Below are 14,520 nucleotides of genomic sequence, written 5' to 3' on the forward strand. Positions count from 1 at the left end.
TTCTTGCCTGATGCTTTTGTTTTCGAATGAAATTGAAAAATAGAAAACAAAATAGTCACCCGAAGCGCATGTGTGCCCGCCCCCTCCTGCGTGGATGAGAAAGAAATGTTCTATTAACGGCTGTGATTGAGTCTTTGTTTTTCTTTTGATCGAAGGCTGTGATTTTGAGTCTATTCACTGCGAATCAGGTTCTTGAAAGTATTCGCTTCAAAAATGGCCGCGAGAAAAGAGCACCATGCGGAGTCCAGGTCGGTCATTGATAGTTGACTTGACAGTCAATGAGTCTTCCTTTGGTTGAAAACAACTACTTGTTGGGCCCAGTAAAGTGACTCGCTTTATAATACGGGAAAGCAAAAGGGTCAAATTCTTGGCAGACGTGGGTGGAAATGAGATTTGGATAAAATTCCAGTTTTAATCCCTGAACTAACCAAATTTCTAATCAAATACTTAAAATTTTAAATTATCTAAGCAAATTATTGAATTTGCATGAGTATTTTAATCAAAAGTTGCCACTGCTCCACATCTAATTAGTTGGAGTTGACGAATCCGTCGGCAAGATTTTTGACGTGGAATGTGGAATCCGCATAATTTTCAAGGTACTTTAATTTTTTGTCATGATATTTTATGTATATATAGTGCATTTCCAGTGTGATGACTATTGAATTCTGTTTCTATGGATAGTAGAATTTGATTTTAGAGGATGACTTCATAATTTGTTAATGGCTTTACTCGTGCTCATTTTTCTTCATTTCTTGGATGTTTTGTTTAGATTTATCGAGTACCTATAGGACTTGCTTAAGCATTTATGGTACTTAACTTAAATTTCTGTGATCTTTTTCAGTTTTTTTTTTTAATTACGTAACCTACTAACCGGCAATGGGGTCGAAACACCAAACACGGGTTGACTAATCTCACGATTGTCTGGTGTTACAAACTACACTAACGGGAAGGAGAACCTTGATCTGTGACAAGAATCCCACCTTTGGGGGATAGGAAATATCTATATGTATTGTGTAGGGGAACTATGCACACTTTGTATTCGTTTGTATGGTCCTACTCTTTATTTCTTCAAGACATAAATGTCAGTTAAAGATTAGTGGATCAGCTTTTTTTTTTTTGTGAATTATCACCCAAATTGGTCTATGGAGATCATTTTTGTCCACAAACATACTGGGATTATTAGGACCGACATATTGCGCCATTTGTATCTAAATTTGCATAGTGATATTCTACCTTGAAACACTAACATAATCATGTCTATAAATTCCTAGGCATTAATCAATTGACTGCACTAAAGCTTTATCCTAACTCCGCCATTGTCCAAATTGATCGGGTCAGGTGAGACCGTTACATAAGTGGGTATTATATGATTCTTCAATGTTAAAAAGGGAACCTTGTGAAAAAGGGTTTCTTTTTAAAAGTTAAAGAGAGTTCTTTTTCTTGCCTTTTTATCCCGATACTAGAACTTTGCCGTGACATATGGAGCGGGATGGCTCATGAGCTTGGCGTGCACGGCTGAGATTTGACTTACAAAGACCTCCTAAACAAATATATTCTCCATCGCAGGATGTAGATGTACATTACCACAAAACCTGTTTATTCTCCTGAAAATTCCTTTACTTCGACTTTCTTACATTCTTCAGGTATCAGTTAAGATTTCACCTCAAGTATTATGGAGCCTCTCAACTTGTCTTTTCTCGAGTTCTCGTCATCATGTCGTCTCTTTTTCACAAGTGTAGTACTTTTTCACATGTTCGGTACAATGCAATGGAATGGAAAGAAATTAATGAAATGATGTATGTATTACAATTCTTGTGTTTGTTTATTGTAAAGAAATGAGGAGAAAAAATTATGATGATTCCTTTCCATGCGTTTTGAAAATATTTAGAATGGATATGATGGTATCGAAATGTCTAAATTGTCTTAAAACATATAATGTGTAAGGAGAAAATAAAGAGTACACTTTGAAATACTTTTGTATAATTATTTTTTTTAGTATATTGTCAAGGAATAGTACGGCCATTCCACCGGTGGACCCTAGTTTGGTGGAAAGCTCATTCATAGACCGAGAATTCCATATCTTCTGAAAGAAACAAACATGCTTTAAGTTTTTTCTTGATCCCAATGTAGAAAATAGAAACAGTCAGATCAGAATGATAGGGTTCATGATTTTTGAAGGCGCCTTCATTAAAGTAAATAATTATCATTTAAAATCTATTTTTAAAATATCAACAGATTCTTTTATTTTTTAATGAAATTGAAAAATAAAAAACATAATAATCACTTGTTGCGCAAGAGTGACTGCCCTCTCCTAAGTGGATGAGAAAGAAATGTTCTATCAACGGCTATAACAGAACCAATTCATGGTGAATCAGGTCCACGAAAGTGCTCACTCAAAAAAAATGGCCTCGAGAAAAGAGTACCAAAAAAAATTCCCCCTGGTTGAAAACAACTGTAAAGTGACTAGCTTTATAATTAGGAAAAGCAAAAGGGTCAAATTCTTGGTGTACGTTAGTCAAATTTCTAATTAAATACTCGAACTTTTAAATTATTTGTTTGAATTATTGAATTTGCATGAGTTTTTTAATCAAAAGTTTCCATTTCTAATTAACGTATTCGTCTGAACCGGTTAGAATTTTGACGTGAAATATGGAATCGCGACTATTGAATTCTATGAAGGTACTTTCATTTCCTTTTATGACTACTTAATGTATACATCGCGACTATTGAATTCTATTTTGGTGAATAGTAGAATACTAGTTGATTTTAAAGCATGTCTTCATAGTTTACTAACGGCTTCTACTCATGTACTGATTTTTCTTCATTTCTTGGATGATTGGACACGCATGAAAATCATTCTGTTTCTGTATTTTCTATTTTTCTGTTCTCGGAAACATGTTTGGAACAGAAATCCATTTGGTAACGCAATTTCATTTTTCTATTTCTTGAACAAATTTCTACTCCAGAAATAGGTTTGGAACAAAAATCAGAAATAAAAAAGGCTAATTTTCTATTTCTAGAACATAAATGAGAAATAAAAACTCTTCTCATTGCTCGCTCCTCGCTATTAGCCGGCCACCCACCCGCCGCCCGCCGTTGCCATCACCCGCCTCTTGCCACGGTTAACCATTATTGGCTGCCTCCCACCGCCGTTCGCTGCCACCCACCGGTGGCCATCCGCCGCCGCCGCCTGTCTTCCTCCACCACTGCTCAACGCCATTCGCCTCCCACCATTGGCCACCGTCATCCACCGCCGTTGGCCACCACCCGCCGGCCACCTCCTACCATCCTCCATCGGCCACCGTTTGCAATCTTCTGCCGCCGCCGCCGCCTACCAGTCGACTCCCGCCACCGGCTGCCTCTCGTTGCCGCCCATCGTCCTCCGCCATTCGCCACCACCCAATGTCGACCACCTCCCGCTGCCGCCTTCTGCCACCGCTCGCTCGCCAACCACCTCCCGTCGGTCGCTGGGGATGAAGAAATTTTGTATCGTTATCAAACGAATTTCTATTTAAGAAATAGAAATTTTGTGTCATTATCAAATGCGTATTTGGCAAAAAAAAATCGTCCATGAAATAGAAATAAAAAAAATCTATTTCTGACCAAAAATTGATTTATAGAATAGAATGGTTATCATTCGCACTTTAAGTTCTGATTTATCAAGTACCTACAAGACTTGCTCAAGCATTTATGGTATTTGACTTAAATTTCCGTGTCTTTTTTCGCTTTTTTTAATCACATAATCTACAAACAGATAGTCGGTTCGAAACAACCAACACAAGTATTGACTGATCCCATAACTGTCTTGTGTTATAAACCACACTAAAACGAGGGAGAACTCTGATTCGTGACAAGAATCCCACTTCGGAGGGTAGGTCCCTGCAAAGTGATAGCCACCGACATTGGCGAGAGAAAATCTACACGCTATGTGTAGGGAAATGTATACGCTTTGGATTCATTTGTAAGGCCCTATTCTTGATTCCTTCGAGACATGAATGTCAGTTAAACATTAGCGGATCATCTTCTTTGCAATTCATCGCCTAAATTGGTCTAAGGAGATAATTTTTGTCCAAAAACGTAATAGGATTATTTGAAACTGACATATTGCGCCATTTGTATCAAAATTTGCCAATTGGTATTCTATGTTGAAATGGTTATATATTCCTGTCAATATAAGTTCTATTTAATCAATTGATCCCACTAAATTTTTATTGTAACTCCACCATTGCTCAAATGGATCGGGTTTGGTCATTACATAAGATGGTATTATAAGACTCTTCAAAGTTAAAAAGGAACCATTCACTTCGAGTTTTTTTCTTTTTGGCGTTTATATCACGTTAGTCCATAACGTAACCATTGTCAATTGATTGCATGAAGGCAACTCATTCGCTAGGGAACAAAACGAGTCATGTTACTACAAATTGCCGTGATATATGGGGCAGGATGGCTTATCAACTTAGTGGGCATGGCTAAGATTTGACTTCAAAGAGCTCCTACTCAAATATCTTCTCCATCGAAGCATCTCCATACAAATTGCAATAAAACCTGTTCATGCTCCTGAAAATTCCTTCTCAGCAACCTTCTTACTTGCTTCAGGTATCCATTAAAATTTCACCTCAAGTACTATGGAGCCTCACAAAGTGTCTTCCCTTCAGTTCTCATCATCATGTCGTCTCTTCTTCACATGTGCAGTGCTTTTGCCATGCATTAGCCTAGTCTCTTCAGCAAATAACAAAACAGACAAGCTCGCGTTACTTGCATTCAAGGCTGCTATAACTGAGGACCCTCTCGGGGCCCTAAATTCATGGAACCATACGACCGACCACTGTTGGTGGTACGGTGTCACGTGTGGTCGCCTGCACAGCAGAGTCACGGGACTAGATCTACGAGACCTGAAGCTTTCGGGATCCATCTCCCCTCACATTGGAAACTTGAGCTTCTTGAGAGTCCTGATGCTCAGCAACAATAGTTTCCATCACGAAATCCCGCAACAAGTCGCCCATTTGCACCGTTTACGTGTCTTGGGATTATCCAACAACACATTGGAAGGCGAAATCCCGAGAAACTTGTCATGTTGCGCTCGCCTTACATGGCTCCGCCTAGGAGGCAACCGGCTGGTCGGAGAAATTCCCTTTGAGCTCGGTTCTTTGCTGGAGCTTCAGATTCTCGCTTTACCTGTCAACTATCTAACGGGAACTGTTCCTTCATCCATTGGAAACATGTCATCGTTAGAGATTCCCAGTCTCAATGGAAATGAGGTAGGTGGGAAGATACCCCGAGTTCTAGGAAAGCTAACCAAACTTAAAATAATTGGTTTAGGACTAAATAGGTTGTCTGGCACGATTCCTCCATCTATCTTCAATCTTTCTTCTCTAACGGTGTTCGACATCGGTGGAAACCACATAGGAGGGAATCTTCCTGCCAATATAGGCTTCGCTCTTCCAAACATCGAGATTTTCACCATTTCCTCTAACCAATTTTCTGGAGCGATTCCTCGGTCAATGTCTAATGCAACCGCTTTAGTGTTGCTACAAGTCAGTTTGAACAAACTCTCGGGGAACATGCCTCCTTTGGACCGCTTAAACAAGCTCCAAATATTGCGCATCAATTATAATTATCTGGGAAGCGGAGGATACGGTGATTCGAGCTTCTTGTGCTCATTGACTAACTCCACCAGTCTATTCTTCTTGGATATACAAAGCAACAATTTTGGCGGGACGTTGCCCGAGTGCATCAGTAATTTCTCCGTTACTCTCTCAGAATTGTGGCTAACCAAGAATCAACTGTTTGGCACAATTCCTCGAGAACTCGGAAATCTCGTCAACTTGGAAAGGTTGTGTTTGGACCAAAACAAATTTTCAGGTATTGTCCCCTTGGTTTTGGGAAATCTTCATAACCTAGTGGAACTGGATTTATCGCATAACAAGTTTTCTGGAGCAATCCCTTCTTCATTAGGAAACCTAGTAAAGCTAGCACGACTCCATCTCGAACACAATAACTTTCACGGCCGCATTCCATCATGTCTATCGGAGTGCCGAAGTTTGGTGTAGCTTGATCTTTCTAGTAACAACTTAAATGGAACCATACCTCCGGAGTCCATAGGTCTCTCATCACTTTCTATACTTATGAACTTGTCTCGGAACCATCTCGTCGGTGTCCTACCTAAGGAAGTTGGGGAAATGAAGCTTTTGGCTCAATTGGATGTCTCTAGAAACATGTTAGAAGGCAACATTCCAGCCAGTCTTGGCAGTTGTGTTGGATTGGAAGTGCTCAAAATGGAGGAGAACTCTTTCCGAGGCTCCATTCCTTCATCTATTAGTATGTTGAGGAATGCCAAGGAGCTAGATCTTTCACACAACAATTTATCTGGTCAGATTCCGGAGTTTTTCGAGGCACTTCACTCCTTGGTGATCCTAAATTTGTCGTACAATAACTTTGAAGGCACGTTACCGACTAAAGGAATCTTCAATAATGTCAGCGCTACTTTTGTCTCTGGAAATGACAAGCTTTGCGGAGGAATGCCCGAATTTCATCTCCCGAAATGCAGCTCTAGAAACTCAGGCCAAAAACTAACCCCTGAGTGGAAGCTCGCCATCTCGATTTTCTTTGGGGTTCTTGGAATAGCTCTAGTTCTTGCTCTTATGTACTTTGGTTGGTTGAAGAAGAAGAAAAGAACAGAACCAGCTTCAAGTTCCAAAGATGATTCATCACTGAATCTATCTTACGGAATTCTTTTTAAAGCAACCAATGGGTTTTCTTCAAGTAACTTGATCGGGGTTGGCGGCTTTGGATCTGTTTACAAGGCAGTCCTCGATGAGAATGGAGCTGTCATTGCTGTGAAGGTACTTAATTTGACGCTTCATGGTGCTTTGAAGAGCTTCATAACCGAGTGCGAGGCTTTAAGGAATGTCCGACACCGTAATCTTTTGAAAGTCCTAACAGTATGTTCGGGCACTGATTACAGGGGCAATGAGTTTAAGGCCTTGGTTTATGAGTTCATGGTCAATGGCAGCCTAGAAGATTGGCTACATCCAAGTCCATCATCAGCTGACTTAGACGCGAATGCAAATAAATTGAGTCTCATCCAGCGGATAAATATTTCCAACGATGTTGCTTCAGCATTGGATTATCTCCATAACCACTTGCAAAGCCCTGTTATCCATTGTGATCTAAAGCCAAGCAACGTCCTGTTAGACGACGAAATGGTTGGACATGTTGGAGACTTTGGTTTGGCGAAGGTCGTGATTGAATCCACCGATGACACTAAAGCAAAAATGAGCTCTACTGGTGTAAGAGGAACTATTGGCTATGCTGCTCCAGGTGAGTCGCCTCTCCTCTGTCCCCTAAAGGAAAACGCACAAATTACATTCGCTAATAATGCAGTAAGTGTTTGCGCACTATTTCCTTTTACCTCAACCGCTTGTGCTGCTATTATTTATCTTTTATTTACAATTCGAATGAAGCGCAGAATACGGAATGGGAAGCGTGGTTTCAAGAGAAGGCAATATTTATAGTTGTGGCATTCTCTTGCTTGAGATGTTCACGGGCATAAGTCCAACAAACAAAATGTTCAGAGAAAATTTTAACCTTCACAGGTTCGTTGAGGAAGCCTTGCCTGAACAACTCCTAGAGATTACCGATCCTCTTCTACTTCAAGAACTGGAGAGCCACATGGGCACCGACCGAGGCAATGCAGCTCGCGATTGTCTGGAGATGGTCTATAGAATTGGGGTTGCCTGCTCAGTCGAGGCACGCAGAGAGCGGACGAACATTGCAAAAGTCGCAGCTCAGCTGCATTTTATCAGGGATAAACTTCATGCAGCTGGTTTACAATGATAGGTAATATATGAGATCAATGGCTTTTCTGCTTTTTATTTTCCCTTGGACGACCAGATCATTGCCATATATGCACCGATAAGCATGCATTCATGTGCCTCCTTGTGTGAATAAACTCAAAAATGCACACATGATTCATCAATTTTCTGGTTTTGTGTGAATCAAAACGGCATGAATTGCCAACTGAATCACATATATGCACATCACAGAAATAGAGAATTCATCCTATAGAATCATTGTTACAACTCTAAGGCCAGCACGAGGAAATTCTCGTGATCAAAGCAGTTGACAGGCTAATCATAAACCTCCATCCCTTAAATCTGTTTGGCATATGCATTTGCAGTTGCACCAAATTCGATGGATTGAGGACATTTATGTAGCTTTATTAAGAGTATGCTTAAAACTATCAGTTTTGCTGAAAAAATGAATCTACATCTCTCTTCCAGGTTATATGAACTCAGGAGTGCTTGGAGTCGGTTTCAGCAATTCCAGTAGAATCTTTTCTTCTCCCATGCTTAGCACTAGAAAAAAGGGGATGCTTGCTATGTTAGTGTAGTAGATTTAGGGAAGGCAACGGTTCTCCGATATCGGCCACGGCTCAAAATGAGAAATCAATCTCGTGTTTTATTCAATAAAACTCGGGTTTTGGCTCAATTGCTGCAAGAACTGCAAGTAGCTCTTTTAATTTGATGACGGCTCGATGCATTCCTTCTTTCGCAAACCTTTTCATGTGCGAGTCATCCGTGGGGCAGAGCAGGAATTTGAGAAGCAAATCAAATAATCCTATCTGGCTGTCGAAATTGCATCTCTCCTGCATGGACAGGATTTCGATACTGCAGCCACTGTGAACAATTTGTCCAAGCAGACCAACTACTTTGTTACATGTAATGCAAGTTCCAAACTGTTCTTGTGAACGCAGAATCAGAGCGAGCTCTTAAGTGAGCTGTGAAGTGCCTCTATTGAGATTGTTATAACTCTCTGGGCCGTTGGTGTGGCAATAATTAAAAGTTTTTAATTAAGTGCATTGTCTTTTCATTAGACATTTTTCAGTAAAAATTTCCTTTTGCCGTCTGAAAACAACTTATTTTCATGCAAAAGATAAAAATTTGAGAAAACTTAGTGGATTTTGTACATGTGTTTCATTCTATACGACCTCAAATTAATTATCGTTGATCCCATTATAATCTGTTATTCACACGGTTTACACAAAACATGTTCAGACCAAAAAAAAGTTAGATGTTGATAATTGGACATGGAAAAATATCAACTGAATTACCGGCCTTAAGGTAAAAAATCTGAACTCATTTCATAATATTTCAAGAGCCTACCAAAAACCTTGAATACATTGGCGTTCCAACTTCCAATCTAATAAAGACGTACATCAAGATTGGCATTCAAGTGCATCCTGAGAGACTAAAAGATAGGAGATTGAACAACAACTAAGGCGACCTGGGACCTTTTATGATGCAGGGGCAGCTTTCTGTTTCTTCGGCATGCGATAGCCACCGACAACGCAAGCATGGTCTCGCTCAAAGGGCTCGAGAGTAACTTGCTCAAAAGGCTTGAACTGCTCCGCCTGCAGCTTCTTCACTTCCTGGGAAAATACTATCTCGACAGGAACAGTAGAATCGATACAGTTTGCCTGCAAAAACAAGCATAACCAAAAGGAATTGATTACCCGTTTCTTCTCATTGAAGCAACATTTCCAGTCTACTTTCTTTTTTTCAAGAGGATTGGTTTTCACCTCCCTCAGATATGATGAGATCATTTCTGATGTCACAGCTTATCTCCTAGGCTTGCAAGAACTTGCACCAGCTACTTGTCTTACTTTTTAAGGAATTATAAAGTGATAAAGAAATTCAAGTGAGACCAACAGTCCTCTAATCCAACAAGCTACATCTCAAGAAAAATAATAAAGAAAAACCAAGTGCGCATCTGTCCACAGAGAGAGAGAGAGAGAGAGAGATACCTCAATTGAGATGACAAAGTGACCTCCAGCCTTGAGAAAATATGATGCATTTAGAGCCAAAATTCTTGCCTGAGATGTAACCACATATCATTGAACATCACATGTTAACAAGAGACATCTTCTAGTAAAGCACTCTAAACAGGTAGAAAGGTTATCCAAATAACAGACTAATGACCTTGCATTTCTCTCCCTCTGACGTAAGATGAGCACACTTCATTACCCAAAGCTTAAGTCTAGTGTAATGAGTGCTTCAACAAGTCATGCAAGTGTTTTAATAGTCTGTATTCAATTGATAAACACTAAAACAGTCAAATGCAGAGAGACTTCCACGAGTATTATCACAGCAACTTTTATCATATGTACATACCAAAAGACCTTTCAGGTGATCAGAGAGACATCACGTGCATCCAACACCCCACTTCATAATAAGTCAAGTCATTGCACGCACTAGATCAAAAATAATAATAAGAGACCGCGCAATCTGACAAGACATGCAAATTTATAATTGAGCATATGCTTGAGTAATTATTAGATTAAGATCCCCTAGCCCAAAGCCGTAAAGGCAACATAATGTACACGACCATGCCATAATCTGGAGGGCAGGTTAACCTTATTGACAAAGTTCGAAATGGTAACCTAACTCCGCAATTGATCAAAAGGACAATTAAATGAATAAGGACCTAACCAGACTAAAAAATTTGGGAAGCTGCACATTGTATTCGCTGATAGTAATACTATATTGTCATGCACACTACCTTAATGACAAACTTGATTTTCATAAATCCTTACGCTTCGTACAACAGAAACAATTTGAAAAGCTACAAACCCTGCATCAGAAACTCGAGAATGCATCACCCAAACTGTCTTGAAGGGGAATCCGAGTATTTCATCAAATGCTTTGTAATAATCAAGTACAGGGAATAGTCATGGAATTTGCCGGCCTGAAGGCATGTGAAAAACTTGTCTTTAACGAAAAGGAAAGGAAGAAAAGATTCAACTATATTCTCAACTCTCACAAAGTAAATCAAATTAGAACTAACGAAAACAAAAAGGTTTATGGAGTGAGCCAAGCAGTTATGCATCAGAAAACTCGAGCTTGCATCACCCATGCTGTCTTGAACGGCAATCCGAGTAAATTCTTTATGTGCATAAGTTTCCCTCTTGGTGAAAACAAAAAACACAGCACAGTTCTGGGGCAAAACGTTTACGCTTAACATAGCAATGAAGAAAACAGTAGTGACAGGAGTTTATATAGATATATATAAGAAAAGGTAAATCACCAAACAAGAAGTTAATCCCCAAATAACAAGTCATCCCGGCCATACAAAACAAAGCCTCACAGATACATGAGGGAGAAAAAATCCATGGCATGAATATGACTCCCACAAAGATGAAACTAATCATAAAAATGAAGGCTGCAAAGAAACATTGATTTGCGTTATCAGGAAAAAAAAAGGTCGACAATTCATGGAATCTGCTTCCAAACGATCAAAAGGTAATAAATCTGCATTTTCATAAAAGAAGAAAAATCCAAATAGAGCAACAAGTTGCTACGAGCATATAACAAAACCACGCAGTAAGTCAAACAGAAATGAAGGTAGGATGCATTACATAGGATTTCCTTTTCGGTGGTCCAGAGGCAAGATGAAGCCCTGGACCTACACTTTGGCAAGGAAGACCTTCATAAGAGAAATTATGCAATTTCTTTCATAGGAAAAGACAAGTCAATACCTGATCTGGCTGAGCAACATCTGAAAATATTACATCCACCATTCCAACCAACATACAGTACTTGGCTGGATGTCTAGCATCTTCGATAATAGGAATAACATTTGTTCTCTTCTTCACCATGTTGACTAAGTCCCTTCCACTGCGATGTGAAAACTCGACCGCACAAAACACTCCTGTCTGCCAAAAGGAACACATGACAATAAGTCAGTCGTCTGATGAAGTCATTTGGCAAAAGAATCGTTCTTCCAAAACAAACGACCTACAGGGCCAACAATGTTGGAAACATGAGATACTGTGGTCCCAGAAGCAGCTCCCAGATAGAGAACTCGAGCACCAGGTTTCTGAATTTGAAAAAAATGAAACATGATCAGTGATATGGAAGAAGCTACGCATCTATAATACACCAGAGAAAAAGGAAGAGAGATGCTCACAATCCATATCTCATCAACCCCACCAAGAATGGCAGCTGACAACTTTGATCGGAAGGGGTTCCACGCTCTATATTCCACTTTACTTCCATCTTCTTCATTCTAACAAGAGAATAAACACAAAGAAATACAGCTTAGTTACATTTCTAGGGAAATGAAAACAAAGAAGCTTTCAAATTTAACATGAGAATGATAGTCAAAGAATGTAAGGGAGGTCGACATTATTAAGCTCCTAAAACAGGAAGATCTAAACAGTAGAAAACTCTTTACCTATAGCCCTGGCAAAAGGAACCTCACACAAATCAAATAATCAACTCCAAGCCAGATGCTCCTTTGATAATCAAATTTGGGGTAGCATAAGTATCGATAGCAAAAAAATATTAGCATTCTTAGAACCATTAGTAAAAGTCTAAAAAACCAGTTGATTCTAGATAAGCAAGTTGTTCACCATTTTTTTTGAAATTATATTTTGAGATGAATTGGGAGCTTATCAGTTGTAGTATTTGAAAACCGATTAAATCAGTGCAAAATGCCTAGCAATCACTAGCAAGATGAATAAAAAAACATAATCACCTGCACAGAGATTCTCTTCTCATTGTAGACTGCCTCTCCAGGGACCATACTCTTTGTAACAAGAGCATCTTCTTTGCCCTTAGCAATGAACACCCCCTCATGTCTATGAGGCTCAACCGCAACTCTGCTTCCACCTTTCGTTCCACCTCTACCACCACCGCGTCCTCTTCCACCACGGCCACCGCCACCGCATCCGCCACCACGCCCTCTCATGGCACCACCTCTGTCGCCACCGCCTCTCCCTTTTCCTCTCCCTCCATCACCCCTTCCCCCCCTAAATCTGCCACCGCCGCCTCCACGACCTGCAAATGACCAAACAAGACCATTTGTCAAAAAATAAATAAGCACTCGAATACCCCGTTTACGGTCTCCAAGTAGAGTGAAAAATAGCACATTGAAAGGCAAAACAAAGCAGAGACGGCAGCACAAAATCAGTCACCAACAGCTGAGACACTATCTCATGGAACTGGCTCACACGAGTGTAAATCAACGCAAAATCTCAAAAAAGACAACCCCAGCTCATCCCCGGAGCAGAAGACAATAACCCCACGCTTTTCTTCCACTACCAAGAATCACAGAACGCAAGCAGTATCAGCATCCCACAAACTTCTACAGCAGCAAACCGCAACCAAAACTTAGTATCATCCTCGGTTGCTAAAAACAGCTCAAGAACTGACCCATGCCCGTGATTTTCAAGTGAGACCAGGACCAAAAGGGCAAGAAAAGAAAGGCATGCACCGAACACCCAAAGCTGAACTCCTCTTTCCCTCCATTTCCCACTCAGTCGCAACAAAAGGGACACGGCGAAGAGTTACCTCTCTGAGGCGGCCTCATCTTGGTGATGGCTTGCGAGAGGCTAAGGAGAGCTGCTGGTATCAGCTGAGAGGTAGATTGACTGAGGAAGAGAGTGAAGCTGCATGTTACCCCACGAGAGGTAAGGTGAAGGAGAGGGTAAAGAAGAGAGAGGGTTTTCCAAAATGGAGGTTTTATACAAAGACGGCGGGCTATTTCCACTCTGCATTATTAAATTCACCCATTTTTCAATTGCCTTCAATAATTCAATTACAAATTAAAGTGATTGTCCAAAATTTACATACTTTCCCCCTTTTCTAGTTTTTTTATATAATTTTTATGTAAAATCCAGTTGTTGTAATTAATACTAAAACACGTTTTGTTTTTTTTTTGTGGATATCTCATTTATATTAAACGCACCATCTTTCCTTTTTACTTTAGATTTTATTTATGCAAAAATCAACTTAATTGAAAAGAGAAATTATCAAGAAATCTAGTTTTGTTTTGCGTTATCGATCAATATTTATATATTAATTGTAAGGTAGAACCTCAAAAGATTAAAGCATAAAAAAATTTTGGACACAATTACATGTTTGTAAACTTTATTTTATTTTCCAAATGGAGGTTTTATACAAAGACGGCGGGATATTTCCACTCTGCATTATTAAATTCACCCATTTTTCAATTGTCTTCAATAATTCAATTACAAATTAAAGTGATTGTCCAAAATTTACATACTTTCCCCCTTTTCTAGTTTTTTTATATAATTTTTATGTAAAATCCAGTTGTTGTAATTAATACTAAAACACTTTTTGTTTTTTTTTTGTGGATATCTCATTTATATTAAACGCACCATCTTTCCTTTTTTACTTTAGATTTTATTTATGCAAAAATCAACTTAATTGAAAAGAGAAATTATCAAGAAACCTAGTTTTGTTTTGCGTTATCGATCAATATTTATATATTAATTGTAAGGTAGAACCTCAAAAGATTAAAGCATAAAAAAATTTTGGACATAATTACATGTTTGTAAACTTTTATTTTATTGTGCATATCACCATTAAAATATTTCCTATCAATTGTCTTTTATATATACATATAAGGATTAATATCACAAAAAACTCCAAACTAGTACACTTGCAACATATTTAACCCAAGCCAATTTTTAGGTCATCAAAAACCCAAAACTGG

The 14,520-nt window shown here is 39.2% G+C and overlaps 4 protein-coding genes, 1 long non-coding RNA gene and 2 other non-coding genes across 7 annotated transcripts; 4 read left to right on the forward strand and 3 right to left on the reverse strand.

Moving 5' to 3' along the window:
- Positions 1–3,991: 3,991 nt before the first annotated feature.
- Positions 3,992–6,052, forward strand: LOC115667493 (LRR receptor-like serine/threonine-protein kinase EFR). The gene is made up of 3 exons (XM_030589065.2): positions 3,992–3,997; positions 4,461–4,596; positions 4,693–6,052. Exons 1-3 carry the CDS (start codon positions 3,992–3,994, stop codon positions 6,048–6,050), a joined length of 1,500 nt encoding a protein of 499 aa, XP_030444925.2. The 3' UTR covers positions 6,051–6,052.
- Positions 6,053–6,125: 73 nt separating this feature from the next.
- Positions 6,126–7,314, forward strand: LOC130140054 (probable LRR receptor-like serine/threonine-protein kinase At3g47570). Its single transcript, XM_056318409.1, has 2 exons — positions 6,126–6,842; positions 6,965–7,314. Exons 1-2 carry the CDS (start codon positions 6,126–6,128, stop codon positions 6,971–6,973), a joined length of 726 nt encoding a protein of 241 aa, XP_056174384.1. The 3' UTR covers positions 6,974–7,314.
- LOC130134643 (probable LRR receptor-like serine/threonine-protein kinase At3g47570) lies at positions 6,999–7,552 on the forward strand. Its single transcript, XM_056309341.1, has 2 exons — positions 6,999–7,320; positions 7,464–7,552. The coding sequence occupies exons 1-2, from the start codon at positions 6,999–7,001 to the stop codon at positions 7,550–7,552; spliced, it is 411 nt and encodes a 136-aa protein (XP_056165316.1).
- An 18-nt stretch (positions 7,553–7,570) lies between these two features.
- LOC115667494 (uncharacterized) lies at positions 7,571–8,530 on the forward strand. The gene is made up of 2 exons (XR_008818074.1): positions 7,571–7,839; positions 8,283–8,530. It is a non-coding gene; the product is annotated as an uncharacterized LOC115667494 (long non-coding RNA).
- A 603-nt stretch (positions 8,531–9,133) lies between these two features.
- On the reverse strand, positions 9,134–11,693 carry LOC130140057 (rRNA 2'-O-methyltransferase fibrillarin 2-like). Its single transcript, XM_056318416.1, has 3 exons — positions 11,537–11,693; positions 9,806–9,874; positions 9,134–9,478 (listed from the first exon to the last, which is right to left on the reverse strand). Exons 1-3 carry the CDS (start codon positions 11,654–11,656, stop codon positions 9,296–9,298), a joined length of 372 nt encoding a protein of 123 aa, XP_056174391.1. The 5' UTR covers positions 11,657–11,693; the 3' UTR covers positions 9,134–9,295.
- On the reverse strand, positions 10,634–10,704 carry LOC115669117 (small nucleolar RNA snoR60). Its single transcript, XR_004004290.1, has one exon. It is a non-coding gene; the product is annotated as a small nucleolar RNA snoR60 (small nucleolar RNA).
- LOC115669118 (small nucleolar RNA snoR60) lies at positions 10,883–10,955 on the reverse strand. The gene has a single exon (XR_004004291.1). It is a non-coding gene; the product is annotated as a small nucleolar RNA snoR60 (small nucleolar RNA).
- Positions 11,694–14,520: the final 2,827 nt, after the last annotated feature.

This window comes from Syzygium oleosum, unplaced genomic scaffold (genome assembly GCF_021117445.2).
Source record: "Syzygium oleosum isolate NSW1041296 unplaced genomic scaffold, Sole_v2.1 Sole_v2.01, whole genome shotgun sequence".
Classification (NCBI taxonomy): domain Eukaryota; kingdom Viridiplantae; phylum Streptophyta; class Magnoliopsida; order Myrtales; family Myrtaceae; genus Syzygium; species Syzygium oleosum.

Excerpts from the sequence above, each read along its gene's own strand:
- LOC115667493 (XM_030589065.2), top strand. Across the intron at positions 4,597-4,692 it reads AACCTTCTTACTTGCTTCAG|TGCTTTTGCCATGCATTAGC; the intron begins GTATCCATTAAA and ends TCACATGTGCAG.
- LOC130140054 (XM_056318409.1), top strand. The coding sequence starts at position 6,126 with ATGAACTTGTCTCGGAACCATCTCGTCGGTGTCCTACCTAAGGAAGTT.
- LOC130134643 (XM_056309341.1), top strand. The coding sequence starts at position 6,999 with ATGGTCAATGGCAGCCTAGAAGATTGGCTACATCCAAGTCCATCATCA. Across the intron at positions 7,321-7,463 it reads TATTGGCTATGCTGCTCCAG|CGCAGAATACGGAATGGGAA; the intron begins GTGAGTCGCCTC and ends ATTCGAATGAAG.
- LOC130140057 (XM_056318416.1), bottom strand. The coding sequence starts at position 11,656 with ATGGTGAAGAAGAGAACAAATGTTATTCCTATTATCGAAGATGCTAGA. Across the intron at positions 9,875-11,536 it reads ATGTTGCTCAGCCAGATCAG|GCAAGAATTTTGGCTCTAAA; the intron begins GTATTGACTTGT and ends GTTACATCTCAG. Across the intron at positions 9,479-9,805 it reads ACTTTGTCATCTCAATTGAG|GCAAACTGTATCGATTCTAC; the intron begins GTATCTCTCTCT and ends TTGTTTTTGCAG.